General features: G+C 53.5%; 10 protein-coding genes across 10 annotated transcripts; 4 read left to right on the top strand and 6 right to left on the bottom strand.

Annotated features, from left to right (window-relative positions):
* Nucleotides 1-1,627: 1,627 nt before the first annotated feature.
* C8A04DRAFT_23800 (glycoside hydrolase) lies at nt 1,628-3,291 on the top strand (the record flags this gene model as incomplete). The annotated part of the gene is made up of 5 exons (XM_062778817.1): nt 1,628-1,706; nt 1,802-2,222; nt 2,302-2,360; nt 2,412-2,653; nt 2,728-3,291. 5 exons carry the CDS (start codon nt 1,628-1,630, stop codon nt 3,289-3,291), a joined length of 1,365 nt encoding a protein of 454 aa, XP_062641379.1.
* A 370-nt stretch (nt 3,292-3,661) lies between these two features.
* C8A04DRAFT_23799 (uncharacterized protein) lies at nt 3,662-4,536 on the bottom strand (the record flags this gene model as incomplete). The annotated part of the gene is made up of 2 exons (XM_062778816.1): nt 3,662-3,745; nt 3,856-4,536. The coding sequence occupies 2 exons, from the start codon at nt 4,534-4,536 to the stop codon at nt 3,662-3,664; spliced, it is 765 nt and encodes a 254-aa protein (XP_062641378.1).
* A 456-nt stretch (nt 4,537-4,992) lies between these two features.
* On the bottom strand, nt 4,993-6,118 carry C8A04DRAFT_23798 (prolyl 3-hydroxylase 2; the record flags this gene model as incomplete). Its single annotated transcript, XM_062778815.1, has 2 exons — nt 4,993-5,330; nt 5,416-6,118. The coding sequence occupies 2 exons, from the start codon at nt 6,116-6,118 to the stop codon at nt 4,993-4,995; spliced, it is 1,041 nt and encodes a 346-aa protein (XP_062641377.1).
* A 786-nt stretch (nt 6,119-6,904) lies between these two features.
* On the bottom strand, nt 6,905-8,886 carry C8A04DRAFT_33550 (ABC1 family-domain-containing protein; the record flags this gene model as incomplete). The annotated part of the gene is made up of 3 exons (XM_062782503.1): nt 6,905-8,212; nt 8,270-8,420; nt 8,492-8,886. 3 exons carry the CDS (start codon nt 8,884-8,886, stop codon nt 6,905-6,907), a joined length of 1,854 nt encoding a protein of 617 aa, XP_062641376.1.
* A 1,680-nt stretch (nt 8,887-10,566) lies between these two features.
* Nucleotides 10,567-10,833, top strand: C8A04DRAFT_23796 (uncharacterized protein; the record flags this gene model as incomplete). Its single annotated transcript, XM_062778814.1, has 1 exon — nt 10,567-10,833. The coding sequence occupies one exon, from the start codon at nt 10,567-10,569 to the stop codon at nt 10,831-10,833; it is 267 nt and encodes an 88-aa protein (XP_062641375.1).
* Nucleotides 10,834-12,696: 1,863 nt separating this feature from the next.
* On the top strand, nt 12,697-15,557 carry C8A04DRAFT_23795 (uncharacterized protein; the record flags this gene model as incomplete). The annotated part of the gene is made up of 4 exons (XM_062778813.1): nt 12,697-12,804; nt 12,855-12,990; nt 13,050-13,212; nt 13,268-15,557. 4 exons carry the CDS (start codon nt 12,697-12,699, stop codon nt 15,555-15,557), a joined length of 2,697 nt encoding a protein of 898 aa, XP_062641374.1.
* A 549-nt stretch (nt 15,558-16,106) lies between these two features.
* C8A04DRAFT_23794 (P-loop containing nucleoside triphosphate hydrolase protein) lies at nt 16,107-17,133 on the bottom strand (the record flags this gene model as incomplete). The annotated part of the gene is made up of 4 exons (XM_062778812.1): nt 16,107-16,363; nt 16,473-16,841; nt 16,903-16,932; nt 17,058-17,133. The coding sequence occupies 4 exons, from the start codon at nt 17,131-17,133 to the stop codon at nt 16,107-16,109; spliced, it is 732 nt and encodes a 243-aa protein (XP_062641373.1).
* Nucleotides 17,134-17,732: 599 nt separating this feature from the next.
* On the top strand, nt 17,733-18,357 carry C8A04DRAFT_23793 (uncharacterized protein; the record flags this gene model as incomplete). Its single annotated transcript, XM_062778811.1, has 2 exons — nt 17,733-17,948; nt 18,022-18,357. The coding sequence occupies 2 exons, from the start codon at nt 17,733-17,735 to the stop codon at nt 18,355-18,357; spliced, it is 552 nt and encodes a 183-aa protein (XP_062641372.1).
* Nucleotides 18,358-19,456: 1,099 nt separating this feature from the next.
* Nucleotides 19,457-20,065, bottom strand: C8A04DRAFT_23792 (PRELI-like family-domain-containing protein; the record flags this gene model as incomplete). Its single annotated transcript, XM_062778810.1, has 1 exon — nt 19,457-20,065. The coding sequence occupies one exon, from the start codon at nt 20,063-20,065 to the stop codon at nt 19,457-19,459; it is 609 nt and encodes a 202-aa protein (XP_062641371.1).
* Nucleotides 20,066-21,148: 1,083 nt separating this feature from the next.
* On the bottom strand, nt 21,149-22,690 carry C8A04DRAFT_8587 (peptidase M24, structural domain-containing protein; the record flags this gene model as incomplete). Its single annotated transcript, XM_062785171.1, has 4 exons — nt 21,149-21,205; nt 21,279-21,365; nt 21,432-22,570; nt 22,645-22,690. 4 exons carry the CDS (start codon nt 22,688-22,690, stop codon nt 21,149-21,151), a joined length of 1,329 nt encoding a protein of 442 aa, XP_062641370.1.
* Nucleotides 22,691-22,772: the final 82 nt, after the last annotated feature.

The following is a 22,772-nucleotide window of genomic DNA, read 5'->3' as shown; positions in this document are numbered from 1 at the left end:
TCAGGTAGTTATGCATGGAGCGCGATCGTGTAACGCGGAATCTCATCGTGGGAAAATTTGGGTTTAATGCATATAGGCTTGAAGCTCTAAAAGGCTTTGAGAATTACACATGGACGCTAGTAAGTCTCCTTCGCGACTAATTACTACCCCGCCTTGCCCGCACAACCTTGGAAGCGGGAAATCTGAGGAAGGAAGACGGGCGAATAATGGCAGGGTTCTTCGAATTGCGGGGTTGCCGTCTGCCAAGGAGGGAGATCTCTTGGCATCGAGGTCAAGGGTTCTCGCTTTCTGTTTCTTCAAGACCACCTCACAACACACGTCGCATTGGTTGGTCCCCAATTTTGAACTGGAGGTCAACTTTCATGCCTGGGTCCGGCTTTACACATGTATCTGTTTCAGTCTTCACGTACATTTTATTTCCCTCTTCCTTAGTTGCAGGTTTCGTTTAAAGCGCCGACTTACACTACAGGTGTACAGTAACCACCAACAACGACACTGACGTCGCAACTCTCGAATCTTTGCCGGATACAGGAAGCCCACGCAGCCCTGCCCGGTTGTTCGGAAATTGCACTTCCTCCACCCAGCGCTCACGGAGGGCGCGACGAATCGCGTGGGTGGTGGAGCCTGTCCCGGCACAGGGTTCGCGCGTCTTTCCCAGCCCGAGGAGGAAGAATTCCTGGATGTGTCCATCCAGCCATCCACGGACGGAGTCTTCGACCCCAAACTCTGTATCAAGTCCGCAGTGTTAAGGCTCGTCAAACATTGAAAAACATCAGCTTGGAACTCTGACGGGTTGGTAGGCTTGGCAATGCTTGTTTACTCGCTAAACAAAGCGGCATGGCAGCCATTCGTCATCGCTGTGGGGCCTCCGAGACAAGCTCCGCGCCCAGCAAGGAGCCAAGGAACGATTCCCTTTCCAGCGCCTCAAGCGAAAGCGTGAGACGTTATGGGAAGAGGGGCATCACGTCATTGTTGATATGTCGAAAAGAGACAAGTGAAAAGGACAACGGCAATGTTGAAGAAGGGAAACTCGGAGCCCAGTGGAATCTTAGTTATAATCCGCAGTCAACACCATAGTCCTTTCTCTTTGTGCCGGGAACCGTGAGTCCCCACTGATCAACCCACCGTCACGCGTTCCTCTTGGACGAGATTCGTTTGAGGTTCCTGTTCTGCCGACCTTGGAACCCACACACACACACACCCACATCCCAACCCCCAAAATCGCCGGACGATCCCCACAGAACTCGGAATCTGTTAGTCAGGTGCCTTGAAATGCCAGCAAGATGTTATGAGAGCCTGTGTACTGCAAACTGAGGAACACAGCCGCGGTCTCATCACCGGGACCACCCCTGGTATCTGCATAGTGTACACACACACCTGTAATGTGATCGCCGACTGCCCCCATTCCAAGTTTTCCATTCTCCTTTCTCCAAGAAACAACAGAGCCACACTACACGTGTACCAACGCCTCCTTTTTTGAGATTCCAGGGAATCACCACTCGCGGCTTGAAGAAGGCACTTCGCTCCCTAATCGAATTCGTAGTCCTATTCTTTCTCTCGTTTGTTTTGCGCCTTCTGTGTTTCCCGCTTTCCCGCTACGGTCGCTCGCTTTTGGTATTTACACAACATGCTTGGGACACGGTTTGCGGCTGCAGTCCTGGCTGCGGCCGGGGCCGTCAACGCTGCATACAGTATTGCGTCGACAGGTGCGTCATCCGCTGCGGACCGACCCGAGCCGACATAAATCCCTAGATGGGCATGAAAGCCAAAGCACGTCCGGCTAACATAAATGGTGCTCTAGCGGATATCAAAAAGACAGCCGCCGACGTCGCCTGGGATCTCCTCCAATACTACAACGGCAACGAGACGGGCATGACACCCGGTATTCTTCCCGGTCCGCCACCAGCAGGCGACTACTACTGGTGGGAAGGGGGTGCGATGTGGGGGACGCTGATCGACTACTGGAAACTCACGGGCGACGATACCTACAACGACGAAGTCACCCAGGCCATGCTGTGGCAGGTTGGTCCCAACCGCGACTACAAGCCGCCGAACTACACGGCTTCGCTTGGCAACGACGACCAGGGCTTTTGGGGTATGTCGGCCATGCTTGCGGCCGAGAACAACTTTCCCAACCCGCCGGCGGATCAGCCTCAGTGGTTGGCTCTGGCACAGGCTGTTTTTGCGACCCAGGCTGCTCCGGAGCAGCATGATGATACTTGGTAAGTTGGTCTCGATACGGGGGGGTTTTGCCTTGTTAGTTGGTTGCGAGAAGTGTGTGTTGACGTATAACCCGAACAGCGGCGGTGGTTTGAGATGGCAGATTTACTTGTCGAACAACGGTTATGACTACAAGAACAGTGAGCCACCCACCTTCTTTGTGAAGTCTGCCAACATGCTAACAAGACTAGGTATCGCAAACGGTTGCTTCTTCAACCTCGGGGCCCGACTGGCGCGCTACACAGGCAACCAATCCTACGCCGACTGGGCCGAGAAGACGTGGGACTGGGTCAGGAGTGTCGGTTTCATGGATGATCAATACAAGATCTATGACGGCGCGCACGTCGGGAAGAATTGCACCGATACCAACAAAGCCCAGTTCTCCTATAACAACGCCGTCTATATCCTGGGCGCGGCTTACATGTACAACTACGTAGGTCTCATTCCCAACCCCACGTCAGTCAGCCGTTTGTCTCTCACTAACACGGTCATATCCGTATCCGTTAGACCAAAGGCAGCGACGTCTGGCGGGACCGCCTCGACAAACTCGTCGACGCCACAATCGAGACCTTCTTCCCCAACAACATCGCCTACGAGCTCGCCTGCGAAAAGTACATGTCCTGCACCGCCGACATGCTCAGCTTCAAGGGCTACCTGCACCGGTGGATGGCAACCGCCACGCAAATCGCGCCCTTCCTCTCCGACAAGATCCTCCCCGTCCTCAAAACCTCCACCGAAGCCGCAGTCTCAACCTGTACGGGCGAAGCGAACCAGCGGACGTGCGGGTTCAAATGGAACACGCACGCGTACGACGGCAGCCACGGCGCGGGCCAGCAGATGAATGTGCTGGCTGCCGTGTCGTCGTTGCTTATCACGTCGGCTCCGCCGCCTGTTACGAATAGGACGGGGGGTACGAGCAAGGGGGATCCGAACGCGGGGATGCAGTCGGATCATAATATGCCGGAGCGCAAGCCGATTACCACGGCTGATCGTGCGGGGGCGGGGATTTTGACGATTTTGACGGTGGGCGCTGCGGTGGGGACTTTTGGGTGGATGAGCACCGGGATTTAGGAGGGAGGGGGGTAGTAAGGGTTGAAGATGGGGGTGGTTTGAGGGTGTTGATTTCTGGTATTTGCTGTTAATTTCACGGATTTGAGGGAGGGCGGGGCTGGCGTTAAGGTTCACTTGTGTGCAATGGGTTACGCGGAGTGGTGTTCATATCCCTTGGCACGGCTTTTCGCCTTTTTCATAGCTTGTTCTTCTTGCGCTGGCTTACGGGGCCACATAGCCTATATCCGTTGTACTTATCTCTGGGTGTTGGAAACGGAGGGTATGATGCACTCATTCCTACCTTGCTTAGCTTACATCCTGGCTGAGAGATCCTGAACTAGGGTTTTTATGTACGATTGTATTTATCCATGGCCGTCAGGAGAGTTGTTAGTCAAGGCCAGATGGCACGGATGGCTTTGATAGCCTTGCAATCACCCTTATGTCCGCCCTCGTCCCATCCTCTAAGCTGGCATTCCTGCTAAAGCGTCAGCGCTGTCCAACCAGTTGCTAGTCCCACCTCTCGTAAAACATCTCAACACACCCGCTCACAACAGAACCCCGGAGTGTAAAACAAACAACACATACCTTCCCACAATACGCCACCTCCCCACACCCCGTACACTTCTTCAACAACGTCCCCTCCATCCGCCCACACGTCTCACACCCAAAAACCACTCCTTCCTCACCTCCCCCTTGCTGCAACCTCTTCTCATCCCTCTCCCTCAACCACACCCCCAATTCCCGTACCTTCCCCACGCCCGTAGGCACCACACTCACCAATCCCTCATCAGCCCTCTCCACAGCGACAAACCCAACCTCACGGCCTGAACCTGAGCCCCCGCCCGGCTGGCTGTTCGAGCCTGGTAACTCCTCTTCCGACACCGCCGTGGAAGCTGACGCACCAGCATCGCCACCACGAACTCGTCTCCTCGCACCGCGTATAACAAGCGTCGAACCCTTTTTATACCCCAACCGACGGAAATCGAGGGTATCCGGCCCGGAACCGGGGCGGGAGGGAAAGACGATTGCGAAGCGGTTGCTGGGAGATATAGGTTGTTGTTGTGGGGTATTGTTGGTGTTGTTTGTGGTAGGTGATGAGGGGTGGACGTCGGTGCAGATGAGGGTTGGTTTGGTGAGGGTCATGTTTTCGAGGATTTGGGCGAGGAGGAAGGTTTCTGAGGAAGATTCTGGGGGTGGTTCGGTGTCGATGGGGAGGGAGAGGAAGGAGGGGAAGAGGGTGGGGGAGGTGAAATCGGGGAGGGGCATTGTGAATGTGTTGTTGTGAGTTAAGTTGTTGTGTTTCTGAAAATTGAAGTGAGGGTGTTGGTGGTTTAGTTTGGGAGTAAGATGTTGTGAGACGGGAGTAATTACTGTATGAAACGCGGGGCATTTAGTATTACACCTGCAGTGAGGAGTGCTCCACCTGCAGGAACAGCTTGGCAATGGACCCTGAAAAGAGGATGGGTACAGTACCATTAGCAATTTGATGCCCTGTTCTTCTTGAAATGAGATGAGGTCAATTTGGAGCGTTTAACGGTGTATTCCCCGAGCGCGGATTGTGTGAAAAAAGGGAAAAAAAAAAAAAGCTAAGTAGCGGAGTAGCTTTTGCTATATTTACCCCTATGGCCATCTGCTATTCATCTCACTATCAGTTCCATTTTATATTACCCCTGACTTGTCCAACTCTTCGCTTACCCACCCATGTATTTCACCCTGTCACCCTTACTGAACCACATCGCTCTCCTCCTCGTTGCCCCTCCGCTTCTTCCTAATCTTAAACTCATACATAATATCCGTCCGCATCGTGTACTTTGTCCCAGCCAGCACATCATCCCCCGAATGCAAGAGTCTCCGGTGCTGGAAGATAAGCACACGCCCGGCCTTGGGATGGACATCCAGCCTGCGCTTCTCGTCGTTCGAGAAGAAAGTGGTGGCCCCTCCTACGAGGTCTGCCCCGGGCACCTCGGCCTTGGAGTCGTTGAGGTACAGGTGGATGGTGAACATGGTGACGATGCGACGCGAGGGGTCTTGGACGTCTCGGTAGGGTGAGTCGCAGTGAGCTAGTTTCAGTCAGAAGTCAGATAACCATTGTTCAATAAGATCAAGAAACATATGCAGGAGGGAGAAGTGATAAAAAAAACTCACGTCTAAAAAACCCGCCCTTCCCATATCTCAAGAACCGCATCCTCTCATTCACCCTCAAAAACTCCCACCACGCCTCTTCTTCCTCTTCCTCCTCCTCCTCTTCCCCATCACCACCAGCACCCCCCTCCACCCTCCTCCTCGCCTTCTCCCCCCTATCCCCCTTCCCCCTTCCCACAACAGCCGAATACCCAACCAAATCCCTCTCCCCCTCCTCAATCCTCGCAAACCTCCCCTTCAACCTCCCCCCCTCCGCCTCCACACACCTCTCCCACACCCGATCCACCACCTCCTGACAATCCCACACAATCCTCTCCCCATTCCGATACCCCGCCTCCAACACCTCAAACCCCCCTCCCACATTTACCAACGCCGGCATCCACGGATCTGTCTCGCTGCGCCGCAGTTCGGCGCCTTCCGCCCCGAGGGGGGGCACGGTTGATTCGACGAGGCGGAGGAGTTGGGCGCATTCGGAGGGGGAGAGGACGTTATCGAGGACTGTGGCGTAGAGGGGGGCGTATTCGGGGAGGGGGGTTTGGGGCCAGGGGATCGGGGTTATGGTTATGGGGAGGGCGTCGTCGGGGAGTGGGGTGGTGAGGAAGGATGGGGGGAGGGTGATGGGCAGGGAGGTGTAGGTTGTTTTGATGGGGATGGGGGCTTTGCGAGGGGGTGGGGGGGATATGGCGGATTTGAGTTTGGAGAGCATTTTGGGGGCCAATAGGTTGGAGTCCTTGTTGTAGTGTCTAGTTTGCTGAAGGTAGAGAGGATATGAAGTGAAGTAGGCAAAAATATGTGAAATGTGTGGTTGAAGAATTGTCGCGGTTGACCTTCCAAGGCGTGTTGCTACTCGGGCTTGTGTACCGGTTTTATGAAGAAAAGGGATTCGCAAAGTGGGCTTACTGCTGGGATATAAAGGCATATTCCGTCGAATCAAACACGTCGCATCTTGACGCCCTCTTCGGCCAGTTTTCCGTGGTCTTAACTGGTTGACTGGTTCCCGTCCGTGGCAGTGTTGATGCCTGCCTGGGAAGACCGCCTAGGCTTGGCATCAGCCGTTGACGCAGAATGGAGATTCAATCGAGAACCCCTGTTTTCCGGGCCAAGGATCACAGTGAGCCTTGCGTGAAGAAACGAACCGTGACCGTACGATAACGTTAACCCAGAGAATACTCAATTAGAACGCTTCGGGCCCCGGTCAACACAAATCGCCCGGGATGTGTGCGTTTGTCCCTCTCGTCCTAGCAACGTGTCAGTTGAGAGGACACCCCAATACTCGTAAAATCCACTCGCAAGGCTGGTAGCCTAGCTGATCACCACAGGCAACAACCCCCTTCACAAATTCTCGCTTCATCCAAAACTTCCAAAAACAAGAACGCAAAACGTGGTCTCATGTGTATGTCATGTCGTATAACAAGATAACAAGGAAAATCCAAACCTATGTACCTTTCCCCCACCCTCTATTTCTAAATGCTCGCTTTGCTTGCGCCCACCCTTACGCCATAGCACCCAAGTCTATCCCATTTTGATACCCCAACACCCGCTTAACCCGAATCCACAGCTCATACGCCTCCAGCTTGGCGCCCACTCGAACATACCCCAACCAAGCCGCCAGTAGCCGCAACGCGTTGGGCGGCCAGTACAGCGAGCCGCAGGCGCGGATCTCTTCGAGCTGCTCGTAGAAGACGGTGCGCATACAGTAGCGCGCAAGAATTAGAAACTGGCGCGCGGGGCCCTGACGTGTGTGCAGGTTCTCGTCCAGGCTGCGAGTTAGGTCGTTCGTCTTGAGGATGAGCAGGATGATGCGGGGTACTTGGCCGAGCATCTGGACGAGGTCGACGAGGAGGCCGTCTTGAAGGGCGCCACTCATACTTTGTTGCTCGGCGGCATCCTTGGGAGCGGTAATGGACGAGCTGACGACGCTGAAATCGCGGCCGGTGATGGCGGAGGCGAACAGCGGGAACTGGTCCTCGCCGATGCCCGCTACTTCGTTGACGTATTTCTTCATCCGCTCGATATCGCCGTCGATGATGGCCAGCCACATCTTCGCGTACGATCGCCGCAGCGATTGCGGGATGTCACGGTACAGCCCGTGGTCATAAAGGATGAGGTCAAAGTTGGCGCCGCGGCGTCGCGTCGTGTTCTTTCGGATCGCAATATTGCCTCCATGCGGGTCGCAGTGTAGCGGAGCATCATCGCCAAAGATCATCTCGTTGAACACCCGCGCCAAGGTGGCCGAGACCTCGTCGCGGTCGATGCCTTCCGAATCCAAATAAGCGAGGTCGTCTAAGCGTCGGCCGGCCTCGCACGCCATGACAAGAATGCGTCGCTTCGCCCAAATTACGTTCGGGATGACGAGCGGCAGCTCGGGGATGCGCGAGAAGTGCTCCTTGGTTCGCCTTGAATTCTCCGCCTCGCATACAAAGTTGAGCTCCAGGGGAAGTGAGACCTCGATCTCGGAAGACAGCCATTCCAGGTCGTATTCCGGGAAGAAGCGCTTCAGCATAGAGAATGTAAACGTCGTCAGGGACATGTCCAGCTTGGCCCATTGTTGTAGGCTTGGATGCTGGACCTTGACGGCCACCTTTTGCCCTGTATCCTTGATAGTCGCCAAGTGTACCTGCGCTAGTGATGCGGCGCCAATGGGTTCGGGGGAGAATTCAGAGAAGTAATCCCATAGTTCGCTGCCCGTGTCTTTGCGGAACATTTCCTCGATCGACTCGAAGGAGGACACCGGGCACTTGTCCTGCAGCGGTATGAATGTAGTCGTCCACTCGGCGGGAAGAAGGTAGTTCATCGCACTCTAGAAGATCGTTAGTACGTACGGACTTCTTTCTCCAAGAGGCTTCGCCATGCCTACCAAATGCTGTCCCAGCTTGATAAATATCCCCCCATTCTTCTCCAACACTTTCAATGTCCTATCGGCACACCGCTTGTGGCATGCTTTTAAGAAATGCTCCTTTTCGTCTTCGTCCTCGAGTGTCTCTCGCTGATTAAGTGTCGTCCGGTAACTAGAACCCATATCAGCCTCTGGACGCTCAAAAAAGTCTCGCCCCCTAAACCCCCATTGCAAATAACCTACTCATTAATACATAGCCACAATGTCGAAGCCACCCGCCCCGAGCGTTCCATCGCTTCGTAACTGTTCTTAACATCATCCCCTACAGACACCAACATCGCGGTGGCTCCTCCCCCAGCCGTGGCCAACAGCGCCGCCGTAATTCGCCGCCGGGATCTCCCCTTTGGAGGGGTGTGGGATGTGAACGACGGCCTCGCAGTGCCATATTGCCTCACGGGTGGAGGAGGTCGAGACGGGTTCGGTCGAAAGATCCGACTGCCATTGCTGCTGCTACCGCTACCAGTGCCACGGCACCGGGCGCAAGTCCAGTTCCCAAGGCCGGTACCAACACCGGGGCTGCCCCTGGTGCCGAGGAGGCGCCTCGCGATCAAGGACGGGGGGAAACTCGGTTTCAGCATGATCGTGCTCGGTCGGGATGGGGCTAAATCATCGGTCTCTCGCGCATTGTTGGGATCCTCGCAGCGTTGCGGACATGCGCGGACATTCTTTCTCGAGGAGATGCCGGGTGATTAAAAGCCAGGCTGAGCGAGCGAGCCAGCGATAATTATTATTAGTTGGCAAAGCGGAATGAGAGACAAGACACTGAACTGTGGTTGGACTTGGCCGCAGACCGCAGCAGCCGTTAGCCCCCCCTGCAAGAAATTTCACAAACTTGGCCCGCCTATCGCCGAGAACGGAAAAGTCTCGGCCCCCATTTTGAAAAAGGCGAGCGCAACCAACCCCGGTACGTGCACGGAAATTTAAAGATGCCTCGGTTGTCTGTTGCAACCTCCAGACGTTTCCTCGCCACGTCGTCAAAGCCAATTGCGACGGCGGCGACAACGGGAGCGTCTTGTTTGGACGAGATTGTCCATTGCCAATGGCAGTTCGGCGCTGCGCGGGCTGCGCTGTGATTGTAGAGGCTCATCCGCTGAGCGCGTCTCCGCCCCATAAGTGGAGAGTCAGCAAGCCGGTGAGCATTTGCTGCAAGCTGTCAACTGCTGTATTCGTATGTGTCAGCGGCTCAGGACCGGTCCTCAACTCGTCCCCAGCAACACGGTGAGTAAACAACCGGAGATAGAGGGAAAAAGGGGATTTAGACGAGACGCAGGTTAAGTATATAATTCCTCCGTTGGAATGGGCTTGAGATACTGAAGCATGCTTTTAAATCTTAGCTATCCTCTCCGTTTTACAAGGCCGATACAACGGTTTCTCGATCTCTTCCATTTGAAGCGAGCGGAAAATGCTCATACGGTTAAGCATTTGTTGACATTCATCAACCCCCGCTGAGCTTCACTCCCCTAGCCCTCAGTCTCTCCTATCGGCCACGATACTACCCCTTTATTTCCATGTTGCGAGTGTGAAGAGTAGGATTAGGTGGAATAATCCCGACTTAGAGCGGAAAAAAACACTAATTAGACGCTTGTCTGTTAAGACTGAATGATGGGCTGATGCAAGCTAATTTATTAAACGCGCCGCACCGTCCCAAAGCTTTCTCCTTTCGGTTTCCCATGAGTCAGGTTACAAAAGTGGATTCACTTCAGGACTCTCGTTATGGCTTCAATGATGCTCGCTTGATAAACAAATCTTCAACCATGACGAACATTGTACCCTGGCTCTCTGGGCAACGGTGGCAGCAGCCAGGTTCTCGACCGAGTCCGACATCCCGACGTATTTCCCAACGTTATTAGATCCGCAATTCCCGGTCCACAACATATTTCCGTCGATGTCATGACTTGCTAGATATATCAGAGCATTGGCGTCAGATATGGGTCAATGCAAGGAGTGCCTTGAAGTCAGTGACGTCATTGCCATCTTTCTTCACCATCGCTATCGATTTTAATACCGTGTTAAAAACTTATAAACTCGGTTTCCATTCTGCTCAGTTGTGAGATCGAAATCATTAGAAGTTCTTCCAGTCAAGTGTCAAACTTGTTATCCCTCTTATCGTCAACAGCCGAACTCTTTACACCCCAACCCCAGTACTTAAAATCACCAAAGAATTCCCAATCTTCGTACTCAGCCAGTAAGAATACCCGTTATGGCATTTGTCCCTAAATACCAGCTAACAAGCTCGAAGATTACGAAACCCACCAAACATGGCGTCCAAAGCATCCAAGATCGAAAAGGCCCAGGCTAACCTGCCCCTCCCCGAGCAACCCCCGACCGCCTCCGATTTCAACTCAGCCGATGCCAGAACCACCGCCAGCACTGGCGTTTCAGCAGGTGACATCTCTACTGGTCCAGGCACAACAACTGGTCTCCGCGAGCCTGCGACCAAGGCTTCGGAGGATGTTGATATGAGTAAGATTGGTCGCCAGGGGAAGGACGGGCTGAACGAGCCGCCAAAGGATGCACGGGCATAAGGGCTCTCTGTTTTTGCCTAGGGCTACCGGGGAATATAGAAATTTCATAGAAGTCACCATTGTATCATGAAGAAATTTTATCCTTTGACATAGCATATCGCAACTGTTACGAGTTAATAGTTGACGAACACGGTAATGGGTTGGCCGTTGAAAGAGGATCTGACTGTGTCTTATTTTCGTTATAGGGCTTGATGGCAGGACAAAGGCAAAACCAATAACAACCCATCCCGAAAGCCGAAAATTCCAACTCTTCATCTCCCTTACCTGATGATGTTAACCACCCAGAGGCTGGTGCGATAGGCAATGGCTACACCATCCAGTATTGCGGTAAGTATCGTGCACGGGCCAATATTTTACCCCTGAATCGTTTTCAGGGGTAAGACGACGAGTTAGTAAACAAAGAGGGAATGCTAAGAGGGGAGTTCCAACAGCAAATCAAAGGAAATTAGTCCACAGCTATATTCTGATAGAAAGGGACAGATGCCACGATTTTGTATGCCGTGAACCACATGTTCCACCAGCTCGTTTAGCCCACTTCTTACAACTACACAGTTGAAAGCAACAATATCCTTGACTCACCACGCTCGATACTGTTAGTTTTGTGATTCTATCATAGGTATAAGCTGCTTAGTGTCAAAGGAGTTTCAATGTCACTCTTATCAGGCACGCCGAGTCTCCTCCATATCAGAATACGAACCACCTTTTGAACATGACACCCTCAAATCCCACCTTTGACTTAGCTCGGGCATGAGTGGGAGGAAGCCATATTCCGGTTCCCGTGCCACAGATATTCCGGCTTTCGTACTGTCGCTATCGAACTTGGACCCGCCTCTGCTCTTAACTCATGATTCAATGTCGCCGGCCCCGGCCCGCTCTTAACTCACCGTTCAATACCTCCGCCAGTCTTTTGAATCTCTCGATACCCGCCCGGCCCGGGAGTTTAGGGCCGTTTACCCTACCTAGTTCCGCTCTGCCTCTTGCCATAGCTGGTGGCCGGGTTCCTACCACACACGTTTCCATTGTTTGAAAAAGCTAAAAAGCTTTTCTTTATTTATCTTCCGAACACTCTCCTTCTTCCTTCTACCTCTCTCTTCCCCAACACCAACAGAGCTCACTTGCTACCAACGGTGCTGGTGTTGACCACTTCAATACTGCAATCCAGCGACAATCAACCTTCTTCCGCACTGCCATTTTGCAATTCGAAGGGAAGATCGAGTTTGCTTCCGGTGCTAGCATTCGGGAACTTGACAAACACGTGGCAAGGTAAGTTGCGACCCATCTAACCGTCGGACCCGGTGTTCATTGACACATATCTTCAGGACCATCGACAAGTTTCTCCTTTCGCATCATCTTTCGAGCATCTGGTTACCAAGCTACTTGAGCTTCCGCCCTCACTTCCAATTGCTTTCTCCAGCTCGAAGCCATTTAGAAGGTCTTCCGGAATCCAGTGAGTTGCTACCCACCAGTGCCTTCCCTTCAAACGAGGGATCGCGTCCCCATCGCACCTTCCCATGCTACATATTACACATCACGGCATTATTTCGGCCTTGGACCGTTTCAATCCGGACGTACTTCCCTCCTTCCTCTACTTTAACAAATCTTTCGATCATTTCCTTTCTTTTGCCTTTAGAAACGTTATCCCGCCCTCTACCAAAGCCCGTCCCCCACGCATGATACAACCATCGGTCTCTAACTATCTCTCAGATACCTACCGCACCCTTTCCCAAATACCTGTTTCAGGCCAACCTCTAAATACCCTTCACAACCGGGCTGCCCCAATTAAAGAGGGTGAAGTTCGCTGGACATATTTATTTCTCCTCAGCGTTGCGTTGCCTACAACACACACGGGTAACCAGCGTCGCCATGCCCTCTAAGGAGGTAAACAACCCCTCTAGCCAGGGTGCTGAGCAACAGCCCGGCACGGATATGGAGATGAAACTCAAGGACGAGGCCGCTAGGCGAGCAATGCTGGTTAGACCTCCCATCCGTAATTCTACCGTTCTATTCTTAACGACTTTTAGGATGACCTCGGAATTTCGCGCATCGAGAACCTACCGCTCGATACCGGCAATCGAAATCAGCAGTTTCACCACCCGCCGCCGCCGCCTTCACGACGGCTACCCTCGCAAGGGATGAGATTCGACGAGGTCTGGGAAGGTTCGTTAGTCATGGTGAAAAAAAGGCCAAATCTGGAGACATGCTGACCTTGTTTGGAGCTGCCATAAACTCCGGGGTGTTCAATGATGATGACGCCGAAGGGGTTAGGGGTTTGGACGATCTTGGCGGCGGCAGGCTTTATGATAACACCTCAACCGGTGTGTCGCGGGGTGCTCTTGTGGGCAACATGACCATGTCCATTCTCAACCAGCGCAATGCCCAGTAGGTCCTTCTCAAGTCCTTTTTACTACCTAACTAATGACACTGACTATCCAAGGCCCGGCGGAAGGAAAAAGAAGAAGAAGTCTGCCAGTCCTCTTCAACAGCAGCTACATATGGTCGTCCTTAAACAGCAGGGCCCTCCCGCTCAGAATGGCACGGTCAGGCGGCCTGCATCTTCCACAACAGCTCGGCCCAACCCGAAGGGAGTTTCACTTGCGAATACCGCCAAGATTCCTCGCCGAGAGAACATCTCGAACCTGACCATATCTGAATCCTCCAAGGAATGGGTTGATCCGGACACCCCCCTCCCAGTCCACATCGCCAACATCATTTACAGGGTTGGTGTTAGGTTCTCAAGCCGAGATATTGATCCTGCGATGCCGGCAGTTGCAGTGCTATCGGCTGCTAAGAGGCCTGAGATGGGGGTCTTTCAAGTTGTTCTCCGCAGCCGTGTTCAATGCCATTGGACTATCGCTACCTGGGACGATTATTTCACTGGGGCAGACAACCACTTGAGCGTCACATTCCGAGATGGGCACAGCATTCACGGTTACCAGCTTTACTTCAAAACCTCGGTTGAGTTGGTGAAGTTTATAACTACCGTCAAGGATCTTCAGAACGGTGAATATCTACACACCGTGGATATTCCGGCGACCGCGGCACAGGACCCGGCCCCGGCCGGGGCCGCAAGCAGGCGCTCCACCGAGATGCCTGCTGCCCATGTGGCGATCAATGGTCGCACAGCAGAGACATCGGCTCTGGACCCTGCCGAGTCCCTTTTAGAGCTGTCCGAAGCCCCCGTCAGGGAGGTCGCGAAGAGGTTTCCTGTGGCGGATACGTCTCTGTTGGATTCACCGATTCCTGCGGATGAGTTTGATAGGATGTCCCAGGCCACCCACGAAGTGGACAGCGAAAGTGCTGCTCCGGACCAGCCGTTGTTCCAGAAGTCCGACATGCTTTCTGTCATTGGTGCCAACCACGCGAGCGACAAGACTCCCGGCGGGCATGCAATCCAATCATTCCGCGACGCCGTCGTCAACACCGCCCGCACGGTGTTCCAATTCTTCTGCTACAGTGGTGCTGGCGGCAAGACAGTGACTGAGCATGAATTTCGCGAAACGGCTGAGGGCGTCAAGTCAGGCGTCCTGCAGTACATGATCCAAGAGGCCAAGCAAGGAGGGCTTGGAAAGAAAGAATTGGAGACGCTTGAAGATGCAATCAATGAGGTCCTAAGGTCCAAAGTTCAGTCGCGACTTGTGTACTCCATCGAGGACTTGTTGTCCATGAGGAGTAACGCTACCAAGCCGCCGGGATGTCTAGCAGATATTCCGTACCTACCGAAACCTGTCAAGCGTCAGGTCAGCGCCTCCTCGACGGCGAACAGCGTCCATCGACAAAACGCTGCCAATAGACAGGCTGCAGCCTCCATCGACGACACGCAAAAGACTTTGAGTAAGAGTGGAAGTGATGAGGACAAGGAAAAGACGTCTGGATCTGGGTTCGCCAGCCGTCAGACCCCTGTGTCGGAGACGAGCTCATTCGATGCTAGTAGTCTTCAAGACAAGGGACTTCGAGGCTCCCGCTGGGCGTCTGGCACTGCTGATGTCAAACATCCGGATTACTTCACCGGCCCGAAGTATGAGAAGGTTGGGGGGCGGAGCTATCTGAACGATCTTGCGCAGCTTTCGCCTGGCGTTGCGGTTACCACCGGAACGGAAGATCTTGTGGACTTATTTTTTCCACGCCCAGAGGAGGAGAATCACCATCTGGATCCTGTTGAATCTCGAACCCTTTTCAGCTACGACCAGGGACCTACAGCGGCGCCGTCGGGTCCAGGGGAGCACACTGGAACCGAGATTTCCACTCCATCGAAGGCCGATAATATGGAAACCTTACGCCTCGAGATGTCGCGTCTCTCAATCTGGTCTCCCGCTGCCCCTAGTTCTGAAAACATTGGCACAGTTGCTCCTGTGAGACCTTCTGGGCCCAACTCTTCGAGCCGTGCCCTAATGGAGTTGTGTTCTCAACCGGCGTCGACCGAGCCGACTAAGCCGAATGGTATATCCACAGTCAAGAAGGTACCGCGCCCGACACAAATGCTGTACGCGCCCCCTCCAGCCCAGGCTAGTAGGTTGGCGAATACCGCGACCACTTCGACGGTGCCCCCTCTTGAGGTGTTGCAGCCCCTTATGGCCCAGACAAAGGCCGCTGAGCACTCGGAATCACCGTCACCTCAGGTGGTTCCCCAAGCCGTGCCCAAAATGCGTGGTCTTGCGGCGTCGAGGCACAGCTCCGGTGTGGCCCCGTCGAGCTCTGGAAATTTCAACTTCCATCTTCCTCGTTAGAGCCGCCAGTAGGGCAGAGCTCAATCATTGTTGAAAGGAATTTGAAGGCACATTGTTGGTCATGTAATGAACATCTGGCGAAAGTTCTGAGGGCGGCTCGTTCCGCCTCTTTTGCCATCGTGGCAGTTGCTCAACCGCCATTTTCGGTTGGGGTCTCCTCGCTTTTTTAGATGCTGACCATTTGGTGAGCATCTGGGGTTTCTTTCCGGTTTCATCACGGCTCATTTGTTGCGTTTATGCTTCCGGAGTTCGGATTCGGAAAGCCGGAGTCCACATTCATACGTCACTATTCTAGGCACACAGCCTTCGGGCGATTCTGCGTGCGAGATTGAGGTGACATAATGGACAAGGGACACTCATAACGGGAGTTTTGGTAAGGTTTATAGAAGGAGGTCCGCAAGGGAGCGGCGCCTTGGTAGTTGTAGTTAGACGATTGTTAGATGTAATAAAACTATAAAACAATACCGCGGGCTATTGATGTGACATGATACCACTGTCTCCCCATCTACACCGTAATTGCCATACCTATCTCTACCAACTCGCTTTCACTCACACCCACCCCCCATCCTCTAAACTCTCCACCTCAACGTCGACCTTTCCCACTCGCCTCTGCAAGATCTCGTCCCCATTCGGAAGATCATTCTCAATCGCGCGGCGGTCACCGTCGGCGAGAGTGGTGACTAAACCAGCCGCGACATGTCGAGACGCTAGACGAGCGCGGGCGGTAGCTCGTGGGACGGAGACAAAGATCGTGAGTGAGAAGAGGGGGATTGCTTGGGACCAGGGCGGCGTGTCGAGAAGGAGGTCTGAAGATGGTATCAATCAGTAAGCCTTACGTATGAACCGAACCAGCTGATGATGGATAGCCCAGGTAAGGGAGAAAAAAGAAAAGGGGATGGGGGGCTGGCAACTAACAATTCCCCTCCAAAACAACAATCCTCTGCCTCCCCCCAATCGCAATATCCCCCTCCTTCGGATCCTTCACAGCGTGATCAAACGACGGCGCGTACACCGTCGGCGTAGCCTCAGTCAGTGGTTCCCCTTCCTGTTTGAGCTGGCGGACGAGTTGCACAAAACTAGCGCCGTCAAAGGTGAATTCGGCGCCGCGACGGGCGTGTGCGGTGGCGGGGTCTGGGAGGGCGTCGAGTTGGGCGCGGGTCAGGTGGTAGCCGTCCATGGGGACGAAGGCGGCTATGGGTTGTTGGGGTTGTTGGGGTTGGGAGGTGAGGGCGGCGTGGCGGGCGTTGAGGGCGGTGGTGAGGCGTTGGGAGAGGGTGGTTTTGCCTAGGGGAGGTTAGGATGGGTTGTGGTTTTGGTTTGGATGGGGAAAGGGAGGAGGGTATACCGGAACCGGGGATTCCGCCGATGGCGATTACTGTTGAGGGATGTTAGTAGCCATGGAGACAGTGTGCTTCATTATATTTGAAGTAAACAGACTCTTGGAGGGCACCGGGTAGGGGGCGACTCGGGAAACATGAATGGTCAAGATATGTGACTTACAAAACCGTGTGTTCTCAGGGGCTTTGGTGAACCGGTCCCATGCAATGTCGAGGAGACGGCTCAAAGTGGCATCCATCATACTCGAGTGAATGAACCGATAAGGCTGAAATGGGTTTAAGTCGACTAGAACTATGCTTCGTATAAGTCAGCACAGTTCTAACAGGGACTTTCATATGCACAAACAAAACAGACCTCGAAGGGGTAGATATCGGTTAGATTTGCGGGCAGCGGAGACTTTGGCCGACTGGTCAGAAGTAAAATTTGAATACGTACCGTCCCTAAGATCAAAGACAGGGCCGGGATCTAGATCGAAAACTATTCCAGCAAGTCAAGGATACTCATGTGTTGTTGAGCCGGGAACAGTGGAGATCAAGAAACACCAGAAGCGGAGATGCGGTGCTCAGTGTTACCGGGCTGCCGGCTTGTGGGCTCCGCACGGCATACCGCAGCTCTTTTACTCCATTTCCAGAATTTACAAATTCGGTCGATGAAAAACAACCACACATTTCGACGTTGAATTAGTAGACTATCGACAATTCTCCAAACCCGGAAACCCTCAAGGCGTAACAAAACTTATGATCAGAATTTCCGAAGGTTCATAAACGCCTCAAATCCCTTCAACGCCCTCAAAAAAAAAAAAAGAACCCAACTCAAACCCATACCAAAACCCAAACCATGACAACAGAACCAACCGACCCCGACCTCTTCCTCCTCGCCCTGGACCTCTCCGATTCCGAGCCCGACGAAGCGGCTCTCCCGGCCGACACCCCCTCATCAACTTCCAACCCAACCACTGAACACCGACCCACCCGTGCCGAACGCAGTGCATTATCAGAAGAAGCGTTCCAGTCTCTAAAGAAGACATATCTACCCAAGATTGAGAACGGCGAGGTAGATATTTCTCTTTTTTAACCCTTTTTGTTTCTTTGTGAGATATCGGATTTACTTACTTTTTCACCTCAAGATCCACACCCATGTCCTTTCGCTGGTCACCTCCCCATCATCATCACCACCGCCATCATCACCACCAGCAGAACCCACCCCACTCACAAAACCCGAAGCCCAAGACCTTCTCCACGCTGCAGAGGAGCTCTACTTCTTCAAGCGGTATGCTGAAGCAGTGAACTTTTTGCAAACCGTGCTCAATCATACGGACAGTGGTGACAGCGTCAACAACGAGCTTGGCGATAAGGCAAGGAAGAGGGTGGATGGGGAGACGAGGAGGTTGTTGGGGTATTATTTGGAGAGGGCTACTGCGAGGTTGGGGGAGGGGAGGAGAGGGGGGTTTGGGTGTACATAGGTGATATATTGGGTGTGTAACGGAATGCCTGGGGTCTAATGTAGTATGGTTCCAAGGCGTATTTGCCTCTAATTCATTTCAAATTGAACTTGTTGCAGCCAAGGGCGCATCTCTGAGAAGTTGGGAGGTGAATGGAATGTAGGATAGGTTGTAAGTAGTGGAGAGGAATAATCCATCCCGTGCTTCTTTATAGCTAGGTATCTATCGTCTATCGATATTCTAGGGACGTCTCTGCTGGCCCCATCTCTCTCAACAGCACCAAGACCAGATCAGGATCTATCACGCCTCGCCATGCAAAACTAGTAAAGGGAAGAAGAGTGGAGAGCCTCTCGTAACAAAAAACGACCACTCCCCTCTTTTCCTCCTCCTCCGTTTTCTTTCCTCTATTTACACAAGAGTCTTCTTCCTAGCGCACCAACTCGCTTGCGGGGGTATATGTGTGCGAGCGATCAGTGTACGAATATAATCCCGAAATTTCGTGGATGACAGGAGAAGGACAAGCGGAAGCCAAGAATGTAGAAGAAAAGCAGTCCAACCCCTGTATTGGTGGTACATGGGAGGAAAGAAAAACAAGCAAAAAATAAAAATCAAGGAAGCCAAGACCGCGACGCCATGCTTTCCCAAACGCCAAAGAACTCCCTGCTGCCCACAAGCATCGCTTTCTAAATGCTTGCCAGTTTTTCATGAACCCCAATCATAAAATTCCCCCGTCGCACTTTTCTCCTTTTTGGAACCCTAACCGTGCCTCCCCGGGTGTTTCCGGGAGAGGATGCAAAGAAGGAAATGAAAATGAATCTCTCAATGTTGTTTTGTGGAGAGGTGTGTGCGACTCGTTTGTCTCTCGTCGCAAGGCGCCCACCCTATCGTCGGGCACTTTTTGTGTTGGCTCGAAGCCGGTGCCATTGCGAATGCACATTGTCGTGGTCGCCTTTTCGTTTTGGGTTAGGTTGGGCTAGTCGCCGGTCTGGTATCAGGTACCGCTGCGTTGAAGCTTTGCTGTGAGGTGATTGGTCCAGGTCGATTGGCATTGGAGTTTGCGATGAGGTGGCTCGCGAACCGCCCCATCAGCTTCCTCGTCTGCCCCGCCGCCGGTCCAGTTTCATGCTGTCGCCGCCTCGGCCAAGCGGATGTTGCTGGCCTGCGACTGGAGCAGCATCAGACGCTCACGCTCGCGTTCCTCGGCAAACACGCGACGGCTCATAGCCAGCACGGCCTCGAACCCCTCCTTTCCCTTGACGGCGTTCTCGTGGAAGCGTTTGACGAGTGTGTCCTCGATGCGGTTCTTGATGCGTTGCCAGCCACCGCAAAGCGCGGTGATCTGAGCGGCCTGCTCGAAGGCGGTTTGGTGGTCGTTGAGAGGGCGGTAGACGACCGTTTCTTGTACGCTGATCAGGTTGTTCCATGTGAGATTGGCCGAGACCATGGTTACTGTCTTGCTGCGCGGGTCGACGTAGGACGTCTCAAACACTTGCGACTCGTCCATGCACCCGCCCATCAGGCTCTTGAGCCAGTCGGGGGCGCTTTGTCGGCAGGTGATGAGCCGTTCTGTTCGCAGGATGCCGGTGGCTGGGTCGACCGTCCGGCTGACGGTATCAACGGCGACAACATGTGTGGATTTTTCGTTCCATGGGCAGTACTTCCGCCAGTTGGCGGTCGATACCTCCTCCCAGGAGTAGTTGAAGGTTTCCGAGTTTGAGAATACCTTCATTGTCGATTTCGACGACGCTGGTTCGGGGCTCGGGGCTCAGAAAGCGTCGAGTCAGTGGGCAGTATTCTGGTGGTTGATTGTTGATGTAGCCGGCTTTGCCGGAACTCCGGTCGTGTGCCGAAGTCGAGTGAAGAGATCGGCAAATTTTTAACGAGGGTTTTTGGGTGTCTCCGCAGGCCAGCGGTTGCGGTCAGGCGGTTTCGACAATCGGCTTTCGCGTTGTCGACAAGGTAGAAAGGACGCTTTTTTTGTCGGGATTTCTGTTTTTTAGGGGAGAAAGCCAAATGGCGGTGCGGCACAATGCAGAAAAGAGCAAAGAAGTCCAACCGCCTGAAACGGGGAGTTTTTGGTTGTGAGCCTTTTTGAATGGCGTCGATTGGGCACGCCAACTCCAGGTCTTATCGGAACGGTGAGTGGCGACCCCTGCCAGCGCCCTCTCTTTCGCTTGCTTGTGGGGGGATGGTGAAAAATTTCGGAACAGCGCTGGTTGGTCTGGATGCAAACAGCCCAATCGGTGAGAGGGGTTGGTTGGTGGGCGGTGGGCCTTCCAGCCAGAACGGTGAAACGGGGCTCGGGCGGTGTCGGAATCAATTTCTGCCGTTTTCCATGGTCATGGATCTCGCTGTCGCCACCGTCTGAAGTTGTCATGCATCATCCGGAAAACGCCGGCTTGCCAAACCTCGTCTGCGACTGTCGCTGCGCCCGCAAGCCAGTTTCACTCAACGGTAGACTTCATCAAATATCAGACGAAACGGAGTGCCCGATATCTTGAACCAGCAAATCCCCCGCTCCCCCGTTATAGCCCGTTCAACTTGACGTCGAGAACCAGGGGAGAACGCGGGGGTTGTGGCACATGCCCCACGGCTCGGCTTCGGCTTAACTAACTATAACCGGGATGCGGGACAAGACAAATGATTTTATCACTTTGACTATTCGTAGCCCTGGCTTTTACTCGTCAAGCTTGTTCATTTAAATCTTCTACGTAGGAAGCCCAACGGTGACATTGCCGGTGCTTCCGCAACTTGACGCCACCAAGGGTCCTGTAAATAATCGTTATAACCTCTTCGATCCTGGTTGTGGTTTCTAGAAGTCCTCGCCACGGCTGATGACCTCCTTCACAGTGGGTCGGATGAGGATGGTCTGCGGAAGAAAGGAGTGGAGGTTAGCGGGATTCCTACGAGCTCCTTCTCTTGTGCAGGCTTTGGTAACTCACATGCTCGAACTGCGCTGTGTACGAGCCTTTTTTGTCCACCAAGGGTGGATACGACTCAACGATGCCGTTTGCGACGAGGTTGTTTAACTACAGCTTGTGTCAGCGTACATCCTCGTTTCCCAGTCTAGGGGTAGTAAAAGTAAAGAGTCTCACCCCCAGCAAGTATTTATCCTGGCCGAGACGGTCTAGGTATCGCCGACACCATGGGAGGGTACCAAAATTCTTGTTGATGACGCTTAACAACGACTTGGCGGAGCTCAAGCGGAGGTCGACCTTAGATGCATCACCGCGCTTGGCATAATGCGATACCTCACCCTCTTCGCGCACGTAGCCAACGCCCGTGCTGCCGAATGTTTCGATCGCGAACACGTCTCCCTCCTCCATTTTGGTGGTGTCGTTGGATTTGACGATAGGCACACTCTTCGTACCGTGGATGTTGTACGGGAGAATGCTGTGCCCGTTCAGGTTTCGGATGGGCTTGACGGGGTAGGTCGTGCCGTTGATTTCCACCTCGTAGCTTTCCATGACTTCCTGTATCACTCCGCCTATCTCACCGAGCCTCGCGTCGATGCCAGCCTCCTTGATGCCTGCATTGGTAGCAGCCTTCACGGCTTCCAGGAGCGGGTCGTACCGGGGGTTAAATGCAAGAGTAAAGGCGCTGTCGACGATATTGCCATTGACATGGACGCCGATATCAACCTTCATCACGTCATCTTCCTGCAACACCATCTTGTTGCCCGCGTTCGGCGTGTAATGCGCCGCGCAGTGGTTGATACTGAGGCCGGTCGGGAAACCCATGCCCGCAATAAGCGCATCCCCCTCTTCCAGTCCTTGATGCCCGACAAGGGCGCGGACCGAGTCCTCAATACCATTGGCGATCTCCGTCAGCGTCTGACCGGGCTTAATGTTCTTCTGCGCCCACTGACGGGCTTGGCGATGGGCCTCGGCGCCATGGCGGTAGTCGTTCAAGAACTCGCTCTTGAGATTATCGAGATGGCGCTTCTCTTCATTTGTGGTGCGGTAGCTATTCTCATTCACATATTCAACCTCCTCACCCTTAGGGTATATCTTATCCGGGAACAACTGCGAAATCAACACGCGGGGCGGGTCGGATTGCTGGGTCGGGTTCTTCTTCTTCTTCTTGGGCTTTCTCTTCCTCTTTTTCTTGGTGGCTCCTGTGCCTGCGGCAGGGGCGGCTCCCTCAGCGTCATCGTCGGAGTCGTCGCTGTCGTTCAAGTTCCCGTTATCCGCCGCAGACGCATCCGGCTTTGGTTTGGTGCTCGCGTCCTCGACTAAGCAGTTAGTTAGAGACTACGAGCAATTTTGGTGGGGTCAGTCTAGTGTAGTTTTGAAGAATTCACCATACCGCTTAGCTTGCTAAGCTCCTCCGTCGGGGGTGCTTGAGCCGCCATGTTGAAGATTCCAGTTGTTCCCAAGAACCAAATGGTTAATGAAATCCTGAGTTGAACTTGAAGAACCAACTCCGGATCCTTG

The sequence above is a fragment of the Dichotomopilus funicola genome (genome assembly GCF_033296635.1).
Source record: "Dichotomopilus funicola strain CBS 141.50 unplaced genomic scaffold C8A04scaffold_1, whole genome shotgun sequence".
In the NCBI taxonomy this organism is placed as follows: domain Eukaryota; kingdom Fungi; phylum Ascomycota; class Sordariomycetes; order Sordariales; family Chaetomiaceae; genus Dichotomopilus; species Dichotomopilus funicola.
Note: the sequence above shows the minus strand (reverse complement) of the source record. Positions and strands in the feature narration are given on the sequence as shown.